This window comes from Tyto alba, unplaced genomic scaffold, assembly GCF_018691265.1.
Source record: "Tyto alba isolate M040663 unplaced genomic scaffold, T.alba_DEE_v4.0 Super-Scaffold_42, whole genome shotgun sequence".
Lineage (NCBI taxonomy): Eukaryota > Metazoa > Chordata > Aves > Strigiformes > Tytonidae > Tyto > Tyto alba.
In genome coordinates, this window is record NW_024881318.1 from 9,582,552 (window position 1) to 9,603,861 (window position 21,310).

A 21,310-nucleotide genomic window follows, 5' to 3' on the forward strand; every position below is an offset into this window, starting at 1 on the left:
GTAATGTGAGTAAGAAAGTAGATATTCCATCTAGTCTGAGTATAGTCAAGCTATTTTATAAGTGCCAGATATAACAGTCTTACAAAAATTTATTTCTAAATTGCCTGCACAAGTAGCAGGATGATTTGTTTTCCATACCAGTATCAAATGTTAGTCCTATTTTAGAAACAATTATTTAGCTCTGATCCTTTAAATCTCTGAATTCAAGGAGATCCCCTACCACCAATAAAACAAAATCGCCAACAGTTCACATAGATATGAATGTCTAGTGGTTAATTGCTGCTAGCTAGATTTTAATCCAAAAATCAAAGCCATGCGTTCTTCAGTTTTACACAAATATCCTGGCAATTATAAAAGAATGTATGACAGAATGATACCAATGTATTGAACAAGCAGAAAATACATTGTTATGAACTGAAAAACCCTTCTTCTATTTTAGTGATTACACTTTTATTACCAATACATGTAATATTCACATGAAACATATGATGCATCACTTAAGTGTTTCATTTTCGTGCACAAATATATCCCACAGATTTAAAGAAAGAAGGTGACAAAAATCATTACATGTAAAAATGCATTTTTAAAAATATTGATGTGTGTCAAAGGAAAAGAAACTACATGAACAGAAATTCCTTTGGCATTCCCGCTTCCTCCCCACATCTGTCTGTCAAGATCACTTAAAATATTTTAACAGAGGACAAAGCTTCCTAAAATGAACCTGTGATAGAAATCTTCTTCATCAAGACAGAACAGAAGGCAAAGTTCTGCTAAACATATACCTCATAAAAGAAAAGTTTAGTTGCTCTTGAAACAAATGAAATCTTGCTGCTAATCAAATTTTAATATCTCTCCTGCCATAATTCTCACATCACAATAGCCTGTTACCGTTGCACATCTCCCACAACTTGTTCACTGCTACATCATCAACTATTCAATTATTCTCATATCTTTCTTTTGCCAAAATATACCAAGATTTTTCTCGAGGGCTTCTTCTGGTTTTCATCTACAAAATTCCAGAACACTGTGGAATTCTGACCCACCTAAATCTCTCCAAAGTTTGTTTAAAGTTAATTAAAATTATTACAATACACATGGACATCTGTTATAAATCTCAGTGCTAAGAATTTTTAGTGAAAAGCTAATATTCCTATTATCAAATTCTAGCCAGAGCTAAGTTTTACAATCCTTTAGTTACCTTTTTCTTACGGTTCCCACTTTCACGCTGCACTGCTTTCATTACATGAACCAGTCGATCTACAAATGTCTGCTGAGCAGCCAACAGCGAACGCATAACTCTGACAGACTTATCACCCTAAGTGAATTAAAAAGAAAACAAAATTAGTTCTTTGTTCTGTAATAACTTTACCTGGAAATTATTCCTTTATTCTTAGACCTTTGGGCTTTTAAGAGGTAAGTGAATAACGATCAATTTCTTGTCAATTCAAAAGGTATTTTCTGTGAAACACAATCAGAATCACTGTAGCTGGCAATCAATTATTTGACCTACCAGTGCACTTCAATTTGCTTCAGCAATTTCAGTGGTGAACAGTCATGCATGACAAACCTATTCACACAGCCAAAATAAGTTAGTAAGGATAAGCATATGGAATATTCATATGAAGCGTAAATCAGATTTGAGTAATGTCCCTAAAATCTGAATTAATATGAAGTGTGAGATAACACAAGAATCAGGAAAGACTGCACATCTGCTATAAATTATAGCTTGCAATTCACAAAAGTTTGGGCTTTGTTTTTGCTTTTTTTCCCCTCTGCTCCAGCACCCTCTGCTGCTGATTCACAGAACAACACTGAATTCAAAAGATGAGCCTCTTGTCTCAATTTGCACTGCAAGGACAAGTGCTTCCGATAAAGAAATACTAAATGAAATAGACTCATTACACAAGGCAGAGGATTTTAGGCCCAGCATGTTACTAACAGGAACAAACAGTAAAACAGAGGAAAGAGTTTTCAATACTTGTTCTTTTTTCAGTAGTTTCTTTGGTTTACCACAAACTCAAAATTCAAGTAAAAGTGGAAGCTTTTTAAAATTTCAATATATGACATAAAAAACCTGTAATTTTCTGTGCATTTTTCAACAACGACTATCCCAAACTACTATGTGTTTCCTTGCACAGAGGAATTACCTTCAGCAAAGCTTGACTAAATCTTCTCATCACATTTAAGTACATTTCGTGAGTCTTTGGGTCCCTCTGCTGAGTGTCTTGGTCTTCACACTCTACTATTACATACCTGCAGCATAAAAACGACTCAAGTTATGCTGTATTCTCATGTTACACGATGAGTGAAATACAGTAGACCTGTATTATAGGCCTAGAACTAAAAATAAAGTTGATCTTTGAATAAGATCTCTATCTCAACCAACACGTAAGCTCATCAAAATTGCAGTCACAAATTCGCGCTTAGGTCAGGAGAGCCTATCAAAGTTTCTGCAGTCTTTCAATTGCAGTGAAGTGGCATCACTTAACCAGGACAAGTCAGAAATCCAAACCATACAAACACTCCAACCAAGCAGTACATGTGGGAGGAGTAGGCATTCCACTGTGCTACTACGCTCTACATAAGGTAGTTGCTGCAAACTTGCTATTCAAGTATACTTGCAAAAACAAGAAGGACCTCACTCTACTTGGTCCCTATTTTACCACTGGCAACGGTGGAAGAGATGGTTTTGGTCCTGAAGCAGCTCTCCAGAGTCTACCTTCTAAAGTAAGTTTTCATTTCTAAAATTATTACTTAGGTATGAGATTTAAACATTACAATTTGGGACAGTTACACTGAAAATTTGATACATTAAGCAGTTGCTTGGACTGCTTTTGTGCTTATTTCTACTTGCAGCACTGACAAGCAAAAAGCAGCTATCAATCCAGTGAAAACATATAACCCCACAATTTAAAAAAAAAACAAAGTAGCAAGTCAGTTGATTTTCAAATACTGCATTTGGATTTAAAAGTGTCTCTACACATTCAAAATTCACACTTGGGAGTTCACACTCACAGCTAGAGGTACCCCTTCTTTATGCACTTGTGCAGATCTCTTTGCAACTGAATGGTTATCGGTCAAGATCAGAGGTCTGTCATTTGCAGTTGATCAGATTTGACTACTCTTATTTATAAATAGATAAAATATTATATACATTAAAATACAGCATACGTAGCGTATTCCATGAGTATTATCTCAATGGAATCTATAACTAAAGATTACTTCTAGGCCTTTGCCAATATACTGTTCAACTCCATTACCTCACTAAAATGACAAAATAAGACTGCAGTAATATGTGTATAAAAATAACCCCATATTTACAAAGTCTGCGCACCACGAGGAAAACAGGAAGTAATTAACTGAAACATGCCATTTTCATGTTCATTTGTTAAAAAGCGCTAGACAGTTTCTCAAAGCTATCTTGAAACAAGGAGTAAGAGTAATGCTTCATACTTGGATAAGTGTCTCATACGCCCAAAGAAGAGACAGAAAAATGCAGTAGCACTGACTTCTGGAGCCACTGTTAAACCATAAGGATGGGATAGCTTTACAATGACAAGTGACTGAGCAGGAGGTTTGATTTTCAAGGGTTATTGTACTTTTTCCATTGATTATTTTAGGTGCATGCTATGTCTGAATAGTTGAAACAAGCAATTGATCAGCAGCCAGGAGGATTTATGGCTACTTCAGCTCAAACAGCGGCTGCAACATTTGTATTTTGTCACTGAGAAATTGAGATGTCTGGGAAGAAAACAAAGAATAAATTGACTGGGTTTTTTTGTTTGGTGGGTGTTTTGTTGGGTTTTTTGTTTGTTTGCCTGTTTTCTGGTTTTTGTTTTTTATTTTTTTTCAGGGGGTGTGGAGGGTGTTTTTTATTTTAAGTAATAAGACAAAAACTTCAGAGTTCTGGATGTTTGAACTTTCTGTAGACTGAATGTCAGAGATATTGCTGAACTGTAAGTGCACAGTTTCTATCAATGTGATAGAAATAAGCTAACCTACTAACACTTATCTTAATGAAGAATATTTGATTATGTCAAGTATTTGCCTTCTACCTACATCAATTCAGCCTGCAATTATTTTAATCATTTAAATTTAATAGCACTTTTTCCTGAAGTCAAACAATACCTTTGCCCACTGCAACTGAAGTATGTACACTAAGGAACTGTAGATAAGTCATGCACTTAAATATCTTAAATTCAAGCTACTGAAAAGGCAATGAAATAATAAAACTTAAAAAGACATTTACAAATGGCATCACACTCAGGATAGGTTAGTATTCTTTTAAGAATTTTGTAAGAACAGTTTGGTAGGTTTGTCTCACATATCACCTTCTGTTCCCAACTCATGACTTATCTGTGGTTAATATTCATAGCACATTAACATATGATCGTATATATTATTAGTATTTTTAATTATTAGAAGCATCTACAAAGGATACAAATGAGAATCATTTGACTTAAGTTTAGCCATGCAAAAGGTCTCTGTTTTAGCAGAGATGTGTATATACAAGTAAATAGCTGGATGTGCTGTGCATATGCATATATATATGTACATTAACAAATACACATATACACAGACTTTCAGAGTACAGCCCTATTCACCTCAGTTTTTTCAAATGAGATAATTCTTTTCTGCAAATGATTACTCAGAAGGCATGCAGATGGCTAGTTTAGGCATCTAATTCAATTCTTAAACTACTGAAGTGAGACTAGAACCTTAGCTAAGTAATCTTAATTGTCCACTATCCAGATGAACTATAGAAAACTAAAGTTCCCCCATAATAAAGCACACATCTGCAATGACATTGTCTGTGCTCATAATATAACCACAAATGGAATCTAAAAAAAATAGATTAGCACAAAAAAATTAGATTTATGAACCTTCAGAAAGTATATTCTTGATTAATACTGAAGTGCAAAACTTTAATATTCTAGCCAACACTGTCAAAAACTATAAACACAAACCAAACAGAAAAACAGAGCAGATGAACTTTATCTCCTCCCCACTACCATAAACAATTTGAATGACAACTTACAAAACACAGTTAGACTTTTTTTTTTTTAAAAAAAAACCCAACACAAAACACTGTACTTAATGACCTACAAATCACTTTCCTTGGTCTACAAGTAAAGTATATTTGTGCGTTTTAAAAAACAGCCCTCTCCTTTTATTAATTATTCTGTTCAAATGTATATTGTTTTTAATCTACTACTTCAACCTGAGAGAAGCTGAGATTCTCAAGTTCTTAAGACAGATCATCTTTTGCTGTGCATCCTTCCAGGCATTATGGCTTGGATTTCAATTAGACATTGATAAAATATGAATAAATAGATTCTAACATACCAGTACAAGTAGTTTGCCAATGTGGAATTTTTGCATGCTCGTGATATCAAGAATGTGCAAAGGTCTTGCTGGAAGGGATTTAAGAAAAGCAAAATTAAGCTACAAAAAGTCAAAGCACTTGAGAGAGACAGGAAGTTAAGGGAAAACCCCTAATAATTGTAGAGAGTTTTGAGAGATACATTCCCTTGTAAAATCTGAATCCAACCCAACCTAATATTTACATCACACTAGTTTTACTATTACTCCAAATCCAGCAACAACACAAGTAAAAAAAGGTCTGCTACTACAGTAATATATTTACCAACATGTCAAAAGTTCATGATGTTCTCCAACAATAAACCTTTAATGTGAAGTTTCTATTTACAATATGTTACACTTTCTTCCTACATAATTATCCCTTGCTGTAAGACTCAACCCTGAAAGAAATTTACTACCCTGTTTTGTATCCAGAATATCTGAAACTCTTCAAGATGTTCTACGTCTTAACATAAAAAAAATCTGTAGAGGGTACACAGTATTTAGCTGCTTTTTCAACATTTAATATTCCAACAAGAAATCTGTGTATCTTTACTGATATGCTCAATTTGACACTTATTTTCTAAGCAGTAATGAGACTCAAAAAGGAAGATTTGCAATAGAGAATGGATCTTTAGTTCAAAGACCAATTAACTGCTCATCAGATTAAAATCAGATTCCCTTGAACTGTCTTTACCTTCTATCTTTCCCTCCCTCCAATCCCATTCTTATTACTCTTCTACTTCTGGTAGAAACTGAGTATAATCCTTGACAGATGTAAATCAACACAGTGTCTCACTTAGGTTCAGAAAAGGATGACACACCAAAGAATATGGCTACAGGAAGAACAGATTGAAGAGATTAAAACAAGGATAACAGTTTTTTGTTTAAAAACCTGCTTTAAAATACCTTGAACACATGCAATTATCAGTATTTAATCAGCATGTAATAGCTTTTGCAGTAATTTTCTCCTTTAAAGGAGAGTGCTTAAATTTTATGAAGAATTCAGTCCTCAGTTGCCTGATTTTGGATAGTGTGACCATGTATGTAAATAGATGGGCTGTAAAACATAAAAATCAGTTAAGCTATTGCTATTTCCATTGCATTTACTTTACAGGTATATTCTTTGAGCACTTTAAGTATTCAGCAAGATACAGTAGAAAGATTCAAATATTCACAGACACACACCTTCCCTAAAAACAGTACTGGATCACTAAAAAAATATCAAAAACACAAGCTAAAGCATTTGACTTACATCAAGGTTTTCACTGTCTGCAAGTTCCTTTGTCTTAGAAGTCAGAGGTGGTGAGGAAACAGGTGGAATAGGACTCATGATCTGGGAACTACAAAAAGTAAAGTATGTAATTAGCATGATTCTAAGTGCTTACTTGGGAGTCAGGGGGCATGCATGTAAATAGCAATGCATTTCACTTCCACACAATAATAAATTCAGAAAACTGAAGGAGAAGTATCTTTGGAGATAGCATCTCAACTCTGTTTCAGAACAAACTGCATGAACAGCAACTCTGACAGCTGCAGTTCCTGAAAATGGCAAAAATCTGTGCCTGGATAGCTACACAGTTTATGCCTATGAAGGACATTCACTTACATCAAACTTAGCATTTTGTTTCATCTTCCATAAAAAATAAGCAGACACAGATGAAAATTTAGCAAATCTGCATTTTCAGGATAAGCTTTTTTTTTAAAATGTTCTTAAGATAAAATTGCCAATACACAACACCTGCAAGCACTTGTCTCTGGAATGCAATTACACATAACAGAGTAGACAAACCCAATGCTTGCAAGGCAAAATTATCAGACAGTAAATCTACCTGAAAGGAAGTAATCAAACAGCTCTACTAATGTCTAAGTGTCCTTGCAGCCTCAAAATACACCATACATCCCAGGACACCCACTCTACAGCTTAGCAGCAGGATCAATGAAAAGCAGTATACTTGTGATATAAAAAGTATACCCTAGTGATACAAGTGATTAGACACTGAGGCTTAAGGCTAAAAATCCTGGAAATTTCTATTAAATATTCACAGGACACTTCAGTTAACCAAGTTTGTTTGCACCTTGCTTAATACTATGTTAATTAGATATTTCAGCTTTTCATTTGGACTCCTGCAAGATTAAAAAGTGTGCTCCCTCAGATCCTTTACATTCACAGGACTCTCCCGGCACCTTCTTTGGGAGAAATTTCTTACCATTTCAGACTGATTGGACTTTTAGTTCCATATTTTTTGATGAAAATGGGAAGTGAAGCCTCATATAACTTCAATGAAGACATCATAACTTTTGCAAAGACAGAAAGAAGCAATGCCAGTGTTTTTACTGCTCTTTAGAAGTTGTCTTCCTTTTGTGTAGTAAGGCCAAAGGCCACAACTTCAAGATTAAGAATGTTTGCTCTGTAAACTATCTGTAGTCAGCAAATACATTACATGAAATTTTAAGGATTATTTTTTTAAATTTTTTTTTTTTTCTTTTTTACATTACCACTTCAGGTTATAAAATAGGGTGTTAAATCTGCAATGGTCCCTAAAAGCAGGTTGGGACAATTAGCAACAATGGTTGTGCCTCTGCGATAACATATTTGAGAAGGGGAACCTGAGAAGGGGTTGGGTCTTGTGAGGAGGAGTTATGAAAAGAACACATATGCTAACATCCAGGTCAGTGGAAGGAAGAAGGAAGGTGGGGAGGTGCGTCAGAGCACAGACCCCTGTGTCCTGTGATGAGATGGCAGCATCACCCCCTCTGCCACACATGGAGGTCTGTGCTGGAGTAGAGACCAACCAGAGACCGCTTAAAGGAGGCCAGGACCCTGAGGGGAGAAGCAGCCCCCACTGTTGTAGTTTAGCACTGGCAGGACTGCAACACGCGGGGGGACCCACGCCAGAGCAGCTCGGGAACGGCTGCAGCCCATGGGGAGGACTCACAACAGAGAAGGTTCGTGGAGGACTGTCTGCAGTGAGAGAGGAGCCCCGTGGAGCAGGGGAGGGATGTGCGGTGTTCCCCCCAGCTCCCGAGAAGGAAGGAGCAGGAGCTGACTGTGACCCCCATCCCCTGCCCCTGTGCCGCTGGGGGAGGAAGGAGGGAGATGGGGAGCAGAGCTGAGCCCGGGAGAAGGGAGGGGTGGGGGGAGGTGGGTTTGGATGTGGTTGGTGCTTCTCACTGTCCCACATTGTCTGTTAAGTGTTGTTTTTTGTTAGTGTTTCAACTAAAGTGATGTTCTTTTTCTTCCCCTACCTGTCTGCTGAGTCTGTCATTTGCCCGTGACTCTAATAGGTGAGTCACCCCTCCCTGTCTTTATCTCAATTCCTGAGCCTTTTACTTCCTTTTCTCCTTCCCATTCCTGAAGGGGAAGGGGTGAGCGAACAGCTGCTTGGGGCTCAGCTGCTCTCTAGGCTCAAACCATGACACGTGTTTCTGCTTTTCTACCAGAAATATAAGCTTCTTACCTGTCTATTTCTGCACCGTTAGTTCCAGATGTTGTCATGCTTTCTGACATTGAACCTTGGCTGTCCCTCTTGCTAGGTTCCAGTCCGTTTTTTATGTCATCAAAGTTTTCATATTTCAATGCCTGAACTAACTGTAGCAGGTACATCAGCAAATCCTTATGGAGGAAAAAAAATGAAAGTGAATTGAGAGTGTCAGTCAAAGCTGACTAGGACTCCATGTGCTTTCAAAATTCTAATTTATAGAAAAACTTAGTCATGATTTAGTGACCTATAAAGAAATGGAAATTGGGGTCTCCCTAGCAAGCAATATACAATAGAAAAACTGGTGTAGGATAGAGTTTGACTCCCAAAAGATAGTGAATCATCACACTATTAATTTTTTGCTACTTGAAAGTAGTAAGTTCTAAATCAGTAAATATTTATATGCAATAACTACTTTAAAGTTCTCTTTAGTTAAGCTGCTATAGTTGCTTCCAGCAATCACAAAATAAACCTTTCAGTTTGGGGCTCCCAAGAAAAAAATTCAAGCATAAAACCTGGATCATGTTACCAAGAATTCAGATTCTCTCCTATGTACTCTTTTTTTTTGTTGTCGTTGTTCCCTTACATAGGTAGGGATCCAAAAAAACCACATACCTTGCCTATTTTAGATTGAGGAATAGAATTTTAATCACTTGCTGTTTATAATAAGTTTGTTACCTCTACTATTCAACTTGCTCTGTTTAGTTGCCTTCAAACATTTTGTAAAATGTACATTTTTAAAGTCAAAGCAGTGTGACCTTGGCTATTGAGGTAGACTTGCAAAAATTTCATATATTTATGCTCCCTATTTTAAACTCTATTGATTGCCAAGGATTCAAGAGTTATGGTAATATATTCAAAGTATTTTTTTTTACTGTCAAAAGAAAATAAAATACATAAATAATTAAATTTTAACAGATTAGCATCGATTAAGTGGGCTCTACTCACAAATCACAGCTCATCATATTCTAATCAGTATACAATTAGAAACACCTTATTTCCACAGATGCTTTTCTACTCTCTTTATCAAGAGAGTATGACAGTATACTGCTTCAATTTACCAGGTGGATTTGTTGGAAATCTTTTTAAGTTCAGAGCACTTCTATGCAGGTTAACATTCAAAATTTATCACTGGTTCCTGCGGAGAACATATAGCTGTTCCATCTTGTTTAACAAAACCAGCTATCACTGGCTGTTCACACCAAGACAATTGTCAGTTATCAAGGAGTGCCACTTAATGATGTTAAGACTTTGTTTCATAAAGAGCTTATAGTAAATAGCATCACAGTGAATTACTTTTTCTTTTTTTTTAAGTTTGCCACCACTATTACTCACTTAAATGACTTAAAAACTAGGAAACATTTAAAGTACTCAGTGAGACTAAAAAACCTGAGACTAGCTGACTTTCACATGTACACACAAACCCATAAATACCTCATCATCAGCTTGCTGAAGCCTGGCAACAGCATAGCGCCGAACTGTTGGGTTGCTAAAATGAGATGACAGAAGTTCTAGAGAGTCCTCCACATCCATGGGCTTCCACTTGCCCAGTAGCTCCAGTGCTTGCTTTGCCTCTTGTGGTAGATCCCAGTTGACACATTTTAAGAATTTTGTCAAGGCCTATTTAGAGAGAGATTGGACAATTAATCAGTGAAAAGCCAGGCTAAACAAATGACTTCAGAAATGAATGTTTCTTGTTACGGTAGAACTAGATTCAGACTGTACTTACATAACGAAAGACCTGGGGAACCTTACAAAGTGACAATACAATATCAGATTTTTTTAGTATGTCCCAAAAAACTGCATCTCAGTTACCTTCTAAGCAAAATGTAGAGTCAATGGTTACTGCTCTACCACAATTACCACTGCATAAAAAATACTCACTGCTAGGGGATTATTTATTTACTTTATTTTGGGCTTCTGGTATGCTGCTATTTATTCTGGTAATGCTAAACCTTGTCTAAAAGGCATGAAGAAGCTCCTCTAATAATTTTTCTTTGCTGAAGACAAAATTGGCAACTCTGGTGTTTTAAGCTGACTGTATCTGTAAAATAACTGCTGTATTAACAGCCAGTTCATATGATTTAAGGAAAATTACAGTCATTACTTTTTAAATCAGTAACACATTGTAAAAAAAGTTAAAATAAACTTGACTAGCTTCAACTTACCTTCTCCTGATTAGTAAGGTAATATCTGAATTTCCAAACTAGATCCTGTTCCTCATATGTTAGCTGCTTTGTTGGTGGGTAACTCACTATGATCTGTTAGAAACATAGTCAGAAAGTGAGTTTAAAAACATGAACAGGCATAACGAACAAGTTAAGAGATTACACTGTGACAAAGCACAATACTGACAACACAAAAATAGCTACAGAAAAAAAAGCTTTCCAACAACACAAAGTTCTCATGCTATCATGGTTATGTTCCTCAGTTATGTGGTTGATGGAAATGGAAGTGTAAGCAAACATACATTTACTTTAAGACTACCATTAACACCTACATGATATGTGCACAGTATGCATTCTTATCCCTCAAAACTGTTTTACAAAAAACTGATCAAGTACCTTCTGCTCCTTTCTGAGTTGGACCCATCTAACTAGGCACTTGCAAGAAAAACTTAACAAAATTTCTCATTAATGACTTCCTATAAACTGAACTGTATTTTCTTTAAATTGTCACCACATATTAATACCAACCTAGCTAATAAAACTGAATTTAACCATCATATGACTGACTTACATTAAGCTGATCTCGTGTAGCTGCATTAGGCTTCAGATCATGATCAGAAGGTCCACTTCTTAAACTTCGAGCAAGCTTGTGATGTTTGCTTTCTACTAAGTTCTCCTAAACGCAGAGGGTAAGTCAGTATTTATAAATACTTAAACTCCAGAGAAGATTGCTATTGAAATGAAACCATCTAGTAAAGACTCACCAGTATCTTGAATAATGCATGGCAATTAAAATATACATCTAAAACTACAGTGTCTTCTCAATTTTTTTTGTTGTTGTTTGAGAAGAAACTCATTCAATAATATGTGGAGGGTTGTTGGGGGTTTTGAGTTTTGGTTTTGGTTTTTTACTTCACACAATTTAGAAACCCTATCTTGCCTTTTGATGAATTGCTGAAAAATGTAAGCGTTTCAGTTAACACATCTGTGATTTAGACAGCACTCAAACGTGCTAGCCACTTCATGAACATTTTTTAGGATGATGTTTGCAATATAAAGCTTTGTATGCAAGAAAAACATCTCAAAAAGTTTTCCCACTGTTAATACCATGTTAGCAACAGTAGGAGCCACAATAGGAGCCACAGTGTCAATGAGATTTCAGCAGCCAAGGCAGTTTTCAGCAGTCAGACTTGCTCTTGCAGTGTTAGATTACACAGTGCTCAAACAGTGTTGCCAGTAGAAGCCCACTTACATTAAGGTTCCCAAAGCTGCCAATACCAGTCCCACTGAATTGGCATCCACAATAATGGAAATCTTTTCTAGAACTGTACTTAGGCACTGTCTACATGAAAGACAACATACAAGAGAGTGTAGGGAGAAAATATTTTAACAAAATGACCAAGAGTTACTGTACCATCCTCTACATTTCTCTTCTTAGCTTATGTTCCCACCCTCTGACCATTTTTGCCAACAATACCCCTTCTCTGCTTTCCTACATCTCAGAAGCAAGCACATTAGGTACGGAAAGGAGGTGAACATAAGCATTACATCAATTCTTGTATTGTAATCTAACAGCAGCACCAAACAAACAAACAAACAAAAAGTAGTCAAACCCACCGATATTTCTCAACTGGTCAGATACATCTTTCCACTGGAATTTTATAATATTGAAGACAGCAATATAGGCAAGCTTTCATCTCCATTTATGAGAACGTCAACAAAGATACTATAATACAGACTGCATTACATGGAGCATGCTTACCATAGACATCTGGGGATCTGGAATCTTAACAATTTCAGAACTTGTTAAAATTGGAGATGATTCATCACCATCCTGAATGACAAAAAGTTAAAGGCATATTAAACATCTCAAGTTTTAAGAAAAAAACAATATACCATATTAATGTATTGTGAATTATACTACAGTGAAAGAATGATGCAACTATACCTTACTGACTTTTGATAGTTATAAAGGGGAAAACAGAAGATAAGAAATGTATTCCTTTTTCTTGTTAGTTTTTGCCAGATGACAAAAAAGGAGGCAAGACAGATGGAAGTTCATCTGAGGAGAGAGATACAGCTTGGCAACTCACTACCATGCTGGCACACAGGTGAGTGGACAGATCTGCCATTATTGCTACATGTGTTCTCTGGAAGCACAGAGAAACCAAAGTAGTCCATATTTCCATCGAAAACAAATAATTCCCTGGAAATAACAACCACGTTACAGAAAAATACCTAACAATTCAACACAAATTAATTTATTAATATATACATGTGCCTACCTATCATGGGTTCCTCATGGAGAATGGCAGTCTCTTCTAAAAGTTCATGCTGTGCTAATCTGGAGCAGTATGACAAGAGACCTCTAGTTCTCCTTAGAGAAGTCTAACCTGCTGCTGCACAAATAAGGCAAGGGAGAAGCTGAAAGCTTCCCGTTTGAACTCGGCAAAAGGAAAGAACACAAAGCCTGCCACCACGTGACAGAAATTCTTTCCGCCCTCCAGTCATACCTAGCAGTTTGGTTTTGGCTATTGGTTTTGTTTTGCCTTTTTTTTTTTTTTTTTTTTTTTTTTTTTAACCTTAGAAGTGTAATTAAGCATTAAGTGGCATGGTCTACAGAATAAGGTTTCATTTAAAAGACAGTATAAAATAGTAAAACAGAAAAATCAACAAGACAACACCAGCAAAATACATGCTATTCTATATTTATACCAGTGTGTTCCCATTTATTCTGGAGTAAATTTCAGTTCAGAATAAAAGGTTTTTTGACATATAAACATTTCCCTCAGTAATGTAAGTTTTGAGATAACTTGCTCAGGTTTGCTTCTGCCCCCCACCCTCCTTTTTTTTCTTCCTCCTTGTTTTCCAATCACATATACCTCTTGGGATGCCTTTGCTTTTATACTTTTCAGAGGTAACTTTCAAAGAAGTGAGAGGGTTGTATCAAGGGGAAGAAAAGAATGATCCATCACTGTGGGAATACAACAGAAGATTGTCGAGAAGGATTGCAAACACACTGAAGCGACTTGCAGCTGGAGTGCCAAAAAACATATATCATACTAATTGTTGCTTAGCTTTGTGTGCTTGACAGGTAGAACATCCGCATTTAGATAACAAACGTCTGCATTTAGATAACACAGGACTGTGATAGACTCAGAGTCACCTCATCAAACATCCTTGAGATTCCTACTCTGCTGTGAGAAACATCTAAGTACATTGGAAAACTACACCTGCAAAAATCCCTGATATATCCAGGTGAAAGCAACAGGTTCAAGATCTTTTTCTTCACCTCTTTCTGGCTAGCAAGGACCAAGCTCCGTGGTGCCTATGTCCCCCCTTGCACGCCTCTGCTGGGGTGCTGCTGCAGACATCCCCCAGGTTGCGAGGCAATGAGAATAAATTTAGTCTCAGCATTTTATCCACGATTTTGTAATTGTTCCTCCATCCTGCCTGTGTCAGCTCATACAGTCACCAACAAGACACAGGAGTTAAACCATTAACCTTTCAGGAGAAACATTTTTTTCCAGCTAGCTAAATTTTGTGTTCCTGACAACCTTAATGATCTTTTATTATTAAAAGGCAGATGCAGAAAGGCACTTCTATTACATTTTTTAGTGTCCTATGCCTTTCTGAAGTAAAAATTTTACAGTCGAAATAAGGACAGTACCTATATACACATCCTTTCTAGTTAAGGCAAATATACATACAATCTGTGGCTGATGATGGTCCCAAAACATAAGCAGGATTGATTTTCCAATTAGTCTTTAAAAAAAGTACGCATGCAAACACTGAAGAGGACAAAGAGGACATGTGCCTAATGAACATAGTTTTAACCTAATTGTATAGAATTATTAGCATTTCCAAAGTTTTTCTATTGTAACAAAATACTACTGCATCACTGTAACAGCAGACTGAACTAAATTGGAGCCACACCAACAGATCAGCACTCACACTGTACTAAATAAAACTTTTCCCATCTCAGACAGAACTTTCAGATCACATTATATTAGTTTCACAAAGTCAAATCGCACAAAAAACAATTAAATTGTTTTAGGGGGAAATCCTTCTGAAAATAAACACATCTGATGACAAGAGATGACAGACCAATTTCTACTAACTGGCTATCTTCCTAATCAAAACCATAATAAGACTGCAGTCTAACTTGACCTTTATAAAACAATAAAAGATATCCAATGCCCCAGAGACAAAAAAGTTTCTACTCCATTTAGACCCTTCACATAAAAGCACTGTAAGAAAAACTTGACAGAGGATTAGATTTGCCAACAGATGTTCCAAATCCTGCTGAAGCACTTATAAGATCCATATCCCATGGGGATTCTCTAGGAATAAGTAGTAGTAACGCCCATGGTACTACATCTTTCTCTCAGTGAAAACATTCAGATAAAATAGCTGACAAAGCTTCTAGGCTGGTAAAAACAAAGTACCTACCCCACAAACAAAAGCCTGCAACAGCTATTACCAGCTCAGAACTTACTAGCAAGAGAATAACAGAAGCACAATTGCCTAAATTTTGCTTACTTACCAAACTAAAAAATGCACAAAGCCTTCCAGTGCCTCACGCCAAAATGTTTGTATACCTTCTAAAACAAAGATTGGGGATTTTTTCCAAGACTAGTGTTAAAAGAATTATTTCTAAACTTACTGCTGGCATCTTTTTAACCTTTCAAAAGAAATATTATAATGACTGTTCTTTAAACTCCTCAGATACAGTTAGATTATACTGAAGAGCCAAGCTGAAAAGCTTTAGTTACTCAGCTCAGAAAAACTCTGTTCCCAGCATTTCATCACATTTTAGAACAAAGACTTTAGCTTCAACCAAAACTTTCTACGAAACCAAGTTTTGCCAAGCATTCACGGGACAAGTTACTACTGTGTCAGAAGTTAACATTTTCAGAACAGACTGTTTCATGAAATCTTCAAGAAGGTATAAGGCCGTTACTTTGTCTGTGAAGGATGTCAGTTGTTTCACTCGCCTTACGATTAGATTAACGTGCAGCTCTAATTCTCTGTCATACCTGGACAGCATCATGTGCATCACTGTGACCCTGACCATACACTTACTGAATGCAGACATACCAATGCCTGAGGGTCAACAATAAATTAGTATTTGAATTTTGCCAAATATGTGTGTCCTGGGTTGAGTGAGTGGTGGAGTTTTTTGGTGGCAGGGGAGGGGGCTATCGGGGCAGCCCCCTGTGAGAAGCTTCTCGAAGCTCCCCCAGCTCCACGTCAGCTCCACTTCTGTTTGGGAAACTGAGCCAATCGGCTGCGCCTCTGCGACAACGTATTTAAGAAGGGACGTGGTGACGGGCAGTGGGACTTGTGAGGAGGAGTTGCTGCAGCTGCATGAACAGCAAGGTCAGTGGAGGAACAGAGGAAGAAAGGAGGGGGGAGGTGTGCCGGAGCAGAGACCCCCCTGTATCCTGTGGTGAGACAGCAGGGCGGCCCCCCCCTGCCACCCATGAAGATCTATGATGGAGCAGATACTGATTTATGCCCTGTGGCTTCTGCATGCTTGATCAAGGTTCTGTGCCCGAAGCAGGCCGGGGTCTCATGGGAAAAGGTAGCCCCGCTGCTGTAATTCATCACTGGGAGGATTGCAGCATGCGGGGGAGTCCCACGCCGGAGCAGCTCGGGAAGGGCTGCAGCCATGCGAGGGAATCCAGTCGGAGGAAGTTAGTGACCCACAATGGAGCAGTGTGGGGAACGCTGCAGCCCATGGGAGGAATTCATGTTGAAGAAAGTTTGTGGAGGAATGCCTCCTGTGAGAGGGGGACCACGATGGAACAGGAGGAACAAGTTCCAGAAGCTCCCCCCACCAAAGATGGAAGAAGCAGAAGTACTGACTGCACCCCCCATTCCCTGCCCCTGCGCCACTGGGGGAGGAGGTAGAGATATCGGGAGCAGAGCTGAGCTGGGGAAGAAGGGAGGGGTGGGGGGAAGGTGTTCTCAAGATGTGAAAATGCTTCTCACTGTCCTACTCTGTTATGTGTTGTTAGTGTCTGTAATAAATGTATGTTCTTTTTTTTTTTCTTCCCCTAATGAGTCTGCCTTTTGCTTGTGATCATAAAGGGGGATTTTTCCCCATCCCAGTCCTATCTTGAACCCCAAGCCTGGCTCTCTGTCCCTTCTCATTGCCGGAGGGGAAGGGAGAGAGAGCCGCTGCTTGGTGGCTGGCTGCCAACCAGGCCCAAACCACGACAGCGTGCTCTTGAAGTGTCTCTCCCTATCATCCTGATGTAGTGAGCTTTAGTTCACATCACCAAAGTTTTAGAAATGCCCAATGGCCTTCAGCTGTCAACAGTCATTGGGTCCACTGAACTTGATAAAACCTAGTCCCAAGTGTAGGAACACAGTGCAGACACTGGGCCTTCAGTAACCTTTTCACCCTGGAAACATCCTCCTCTTGTTAGCACAGCCAGAAACCGAGATGACCTGCTATTCTGCCACTGGGAAACAAAAGCAGCAGCAATATGAAACAGCAGTAACTTGCTTTAAACTACTGTATTACAGAGCTGTAGATGTACTTCACTACGTTAAGGTCAGTGTATGACTTCATATAAATATTGGAGTCCATTTAAGAAAGCAAACAAAATTTGCAAATTTTCTGAACCAGCAAGGTGGTTCTGGACTTTCCTGAAAATCTGTTTCACACCACCAATAAATAAGGAGATTTTATTTATCTTATTCTTTAATCAAAAAATAATTTCAAGTAACAGCAGTGGAATCCAGTTTCTCCCACTCAAAAAGTAAAGACACCCAATGCTGCAGACACTACTTTTTCTTTCTTTCAAGTCAGGAAAAAGGCACTGATAATTGAACTACTTTTTTTTTATTTATTTAAATAAACTGGATGCAGCAGTGAAGCCAATTTATTTATTCATACAAAAGTTTCACTAGAAACCTCCACAAAAACACATTAATGATAAAAGCTAGTGTTATTTGCACTTGAAAGTCACACTGAACTTTTGCCTAAATAGAGAATCAGAAGCAATGCTCTCATTACTAGCAGACTGCTATCCTTCACATTTTGAATGCGCTATTAAAATTAAGTTAACAGAGAATATGGAAAGAGCCACTGCCACTTCACTTCATTGTAATTGAATGTTGAGTCAAAGAATCTCAAATTCTATCAGCCACTGTTTAACAGGCTAGTTCTTTGTAAACACTTGAAAACAAATTTATCAACAAAACTGTGACAAGTAATCTCCACTTCGACTATCGGTCACAGGCAGGTGACAACAGAACCTACTTTCATTAGACTCAATATACTGGGATTGGTGATGCCAGATATGTATACTGTACACTGTAATTGGAAGCATGACAAAACTGAGAAGACAGGCACTAATTTATGTACTGTTTCCTACTGCTGCCAGGAAAGGGTCAACAACGTGTTGAAAAGCTACTTCATAACAACAAATCCCTCAAACTGCAGTTAGTTATAGCTTTAATATGTACTATTACCCATTCAGTTACTTTATTTCCACAAGAGCTGCCAATTCATAGTTATTTTGTTCCATACACTTTTACATGCTTCAGAAACATTCATTAACGGAAACTGATGCTTGCTTGAAGTCTGAATCTTCCTTTCCTCACCTTGCACATCTGTAAAACCATCCTGATGACCGAAAAAAAAAGTGTGTGTAAATCAGGAATACTTTATCTATAATGGTAGGTTTCTGGAGGTGAGGGAGAGAAATCATTTCTAGGAATGTCGCATTTAACTATAAAAGAGCCAAGAGGACACAAAGCTGCACAGTAGCCATGCTCATCAGTTTGCATTTGTGAAAATTACAGCACATTCTAATGTGAAAAGCTATGGTTAATCAAATGTTTCAATATTTTGACCAAAATTCCATTTATGCTCTCCAGAAAAATATTCCTTTGACTTCCACAGAAGTAAATAATTTTATTTTGCTTCATGAAGGAATATGACATATTATAGGTTTCATTCTGATTAATAACAGAAGGGATTTTTGTAATAGTAAGGTTCTCTATAATAGCTGGTTCTAGAAGTGTATAGAAGCACTTTGAAGCAAGCTACTCTAAAGGTTAAAAGACATGGAAAGGTGTGGAGAGGTCCCATTGTCAACTACAGTCCACAAAAAGAAATGCTAAAGAGCTAACTTAGGCATCTGCCTAATGCAATTTCACCAAAAACTACCAAAATTCACCAAGAAACTGAAAAAAAAAAAAAAAAACACAAAAAAAAACCCTCATACCCAAACACCACCCCCCACCCCAACCAAGCCACAAATGAACAACCCACCAAAACAAACAAAAAACCAAACCAAACAAACAAGTAAAAATACAACACACACAAAAAGATAAATCAGGAAACATCCCACACATTGCCCAAAACACACCCCACATATTTGCCTCAGACTGTGGGAAGAGACACTAAGCACCAAGTGGAGCTGCTCTTTCCTTCCAGAAGCATTACAAAGGCAGCTAGCACCACAGAGGATATGTGTATAGAGCATGGACATCCACATACATTATTTTTATACCATGTCTGCAAGACAGCTCTTACAAGGGCTTTGAAAATTTCTTAAACAGCCACTCATTTTTGTTCTGACCACAGCAATTTGAAAAATCAACTGTAACAGATTATTTTATAGCAGCATCTCTGTTAAAATAACTTCTAAAATCACTGCTGTTAAGTTTCAGGTATTCAATAACACCTACAAATTCAAATGCCTACATTACTAGCATTTAAACAGATCTTTTTTCAAACATCCACAAGCTTCAACTAACAACAGATCATACAGCTGAGGCAGACTCTGTCCTGTGCCTTCTCAGAATTACTTTTCTGGAATTCTGCTTTTTGCAATTTACTATTACATTTTTCACTACTTTCAAGAATCTTAAATCACAGTTTCTCTGTCCAAATCAATTAGTAATGTTGTGACATACATGGAAATACTCTCTATTCTCATTTTCCACTGTATTAACGTATTGTGTGCTGAATTAGAGATTTTTTTTTTAAATTCTCAGAATAGATGCTGCTTAAAGTTAGTGCCTTTGATCTCAGCAGGACTCCAGCCTCTTTTTCTACCTTCTTTCTCCTTCTCATAAAGCTGCATTATTCAGTAACTTCCTGACTTCTTCTGAATCTAAACATGATGAAAATTTTAAAAGGCAATTACTGACATTTTTTTGTTTTAAACCGGATTATAGATATACTGCTTTTCCTATTTCAGTGGGTCTTTCCACAATACATGGGTCTGTATAAGCACAGATAATGCCTTCCAATGCCATCTGCTAAACGCATTCTTAATTTTTTGTTCCATTAAATTCAAACTCATAAAAAACATTGAGGGTATTGCTTTGGAGATCTGTTTTGTAAGCAGGAAGGAAAGATGCAAGACATTCCAGTTCAGAAGTCTTTTAACTTAATTAACTTACAAAGCATTTTCAGCATGAAAGACTAAACTTTTATATTAGTTCATTTTAGAAAAAAATATTCACCAGCAGAGCTCCTGTGGGAAGTTTTAATAGCTTATCTTTCACAAAGTTACCAATCAATAGAGGTACATTTCTTCCTAAGACATAATTTTACATACTGCTATGCTGAAAGTACTGTTGGATGACTGAAGGAACCATAAATCAAGAAATTTTTAATCACTCACACTTATTAAATTCTGTAATCTTGAACTGTATTACACGAATGATTGACTTCTGCAATCTTGTTGCATCTATACTATTTGATTTGTATGTACATAAACAGTTGCCACTGACAGCTGTCTGCTGCTACCCTGCAGCAGAATATTTCACCTCAGCAGAAAAACCCATCCATTTTAGGTGCATATGTTGCTTTTTAAAGAAGACCATAAAGTCTGCAAGGCACATACCTTTTCGTAGTAAACTATTCCATACTCTTTATCATCACACTTGACGCAACGGAATTCAATCATCAGGTACATAAAATTAGAACTTCGTTTTTCCCTCTGAGAAGAGAACCGCCACAGATGTGTATCATGTATTAAAGTGCATCAATCTTCAGCATTCTCAGTAGAGCAATTACTCTACTTCCTTTGTGCTATAACTGATTAATTAGATTATCATTTGTTGTAGTAATTATTCAGTTAATCATTTTATAGCACTACTTCAGACTGTATCAACTTCTTCCTGACATTCTTACTTCCTCACATCCCACTTCATGATAAACATCCACATGTAACAGATAAATCACATTGTTTTCATAAGCAGCTTGTGACTGTGGACTAAAAGTCTGAAAAAAATGAAATGAAGAATAACCATATGACAACGTTT

General features: G+C 37.2%; 1 protein-coding gene across 4 annotated transcripts in view; it reads right to left on the reverse strand.

The window, feature by feature from the left end:
* The window catches only part of PIK3C3 (phosphatidylinositol 3-kinase catalytic subunit type 3), an 88,426-nt gene that overhangs the window by 53,221 nt on the left and 13,895 nt on the right, over positions 1–21,310 (reverse strand). For 3 of the 4 annotated variants that reach the window (XM_033011121.2, XM_033011124.2, XM_033011123.2), the window contains exons 6-16: positions 20,890–20,985; positions 12,774–12,845; positions 12,264–12,353; positions 11,583–11,687; positions 11,012–11,104; positions 10,278–10,463; positions 8,823–8,977; positions 6,617–6,704; positions 5,347–5,414; positions 2,148–2,253; positions 1,199–1,315 (exon numbers count right to left, since the gene is read on the reverse strand). In XM_033011121.2, coding sequence (XP_032867012.1) covers positions 1,199–1,315; positions 2,148–2,253; positions 5,347–5,414; positions 6,617–6,704; positions 8,823–8,977; positions 10,278–10,463; positions 11,012–11,104; positions 11,583–11,687; positions 12,264–12,353; positions 12,774–12,845; positions 20,890–20,985 — 1,176 coding nt within the window. The remainder of the gene's footprint in view (positions 1–1,198; positions 1,316–2,147; positions 2,254–5,346; positions 5,415–6,616; positions 6,705–8,822; positions 8,978–10,277; positions 10,464–11,011; positions 11,105–11,582; positions 11,688–12,263; positions 12,354–12,773; positions 12,846–20,889; positions 20,986–21,310) is intronic. The other variant, XM_033011122.2, reaches the window with a different exon arrangement.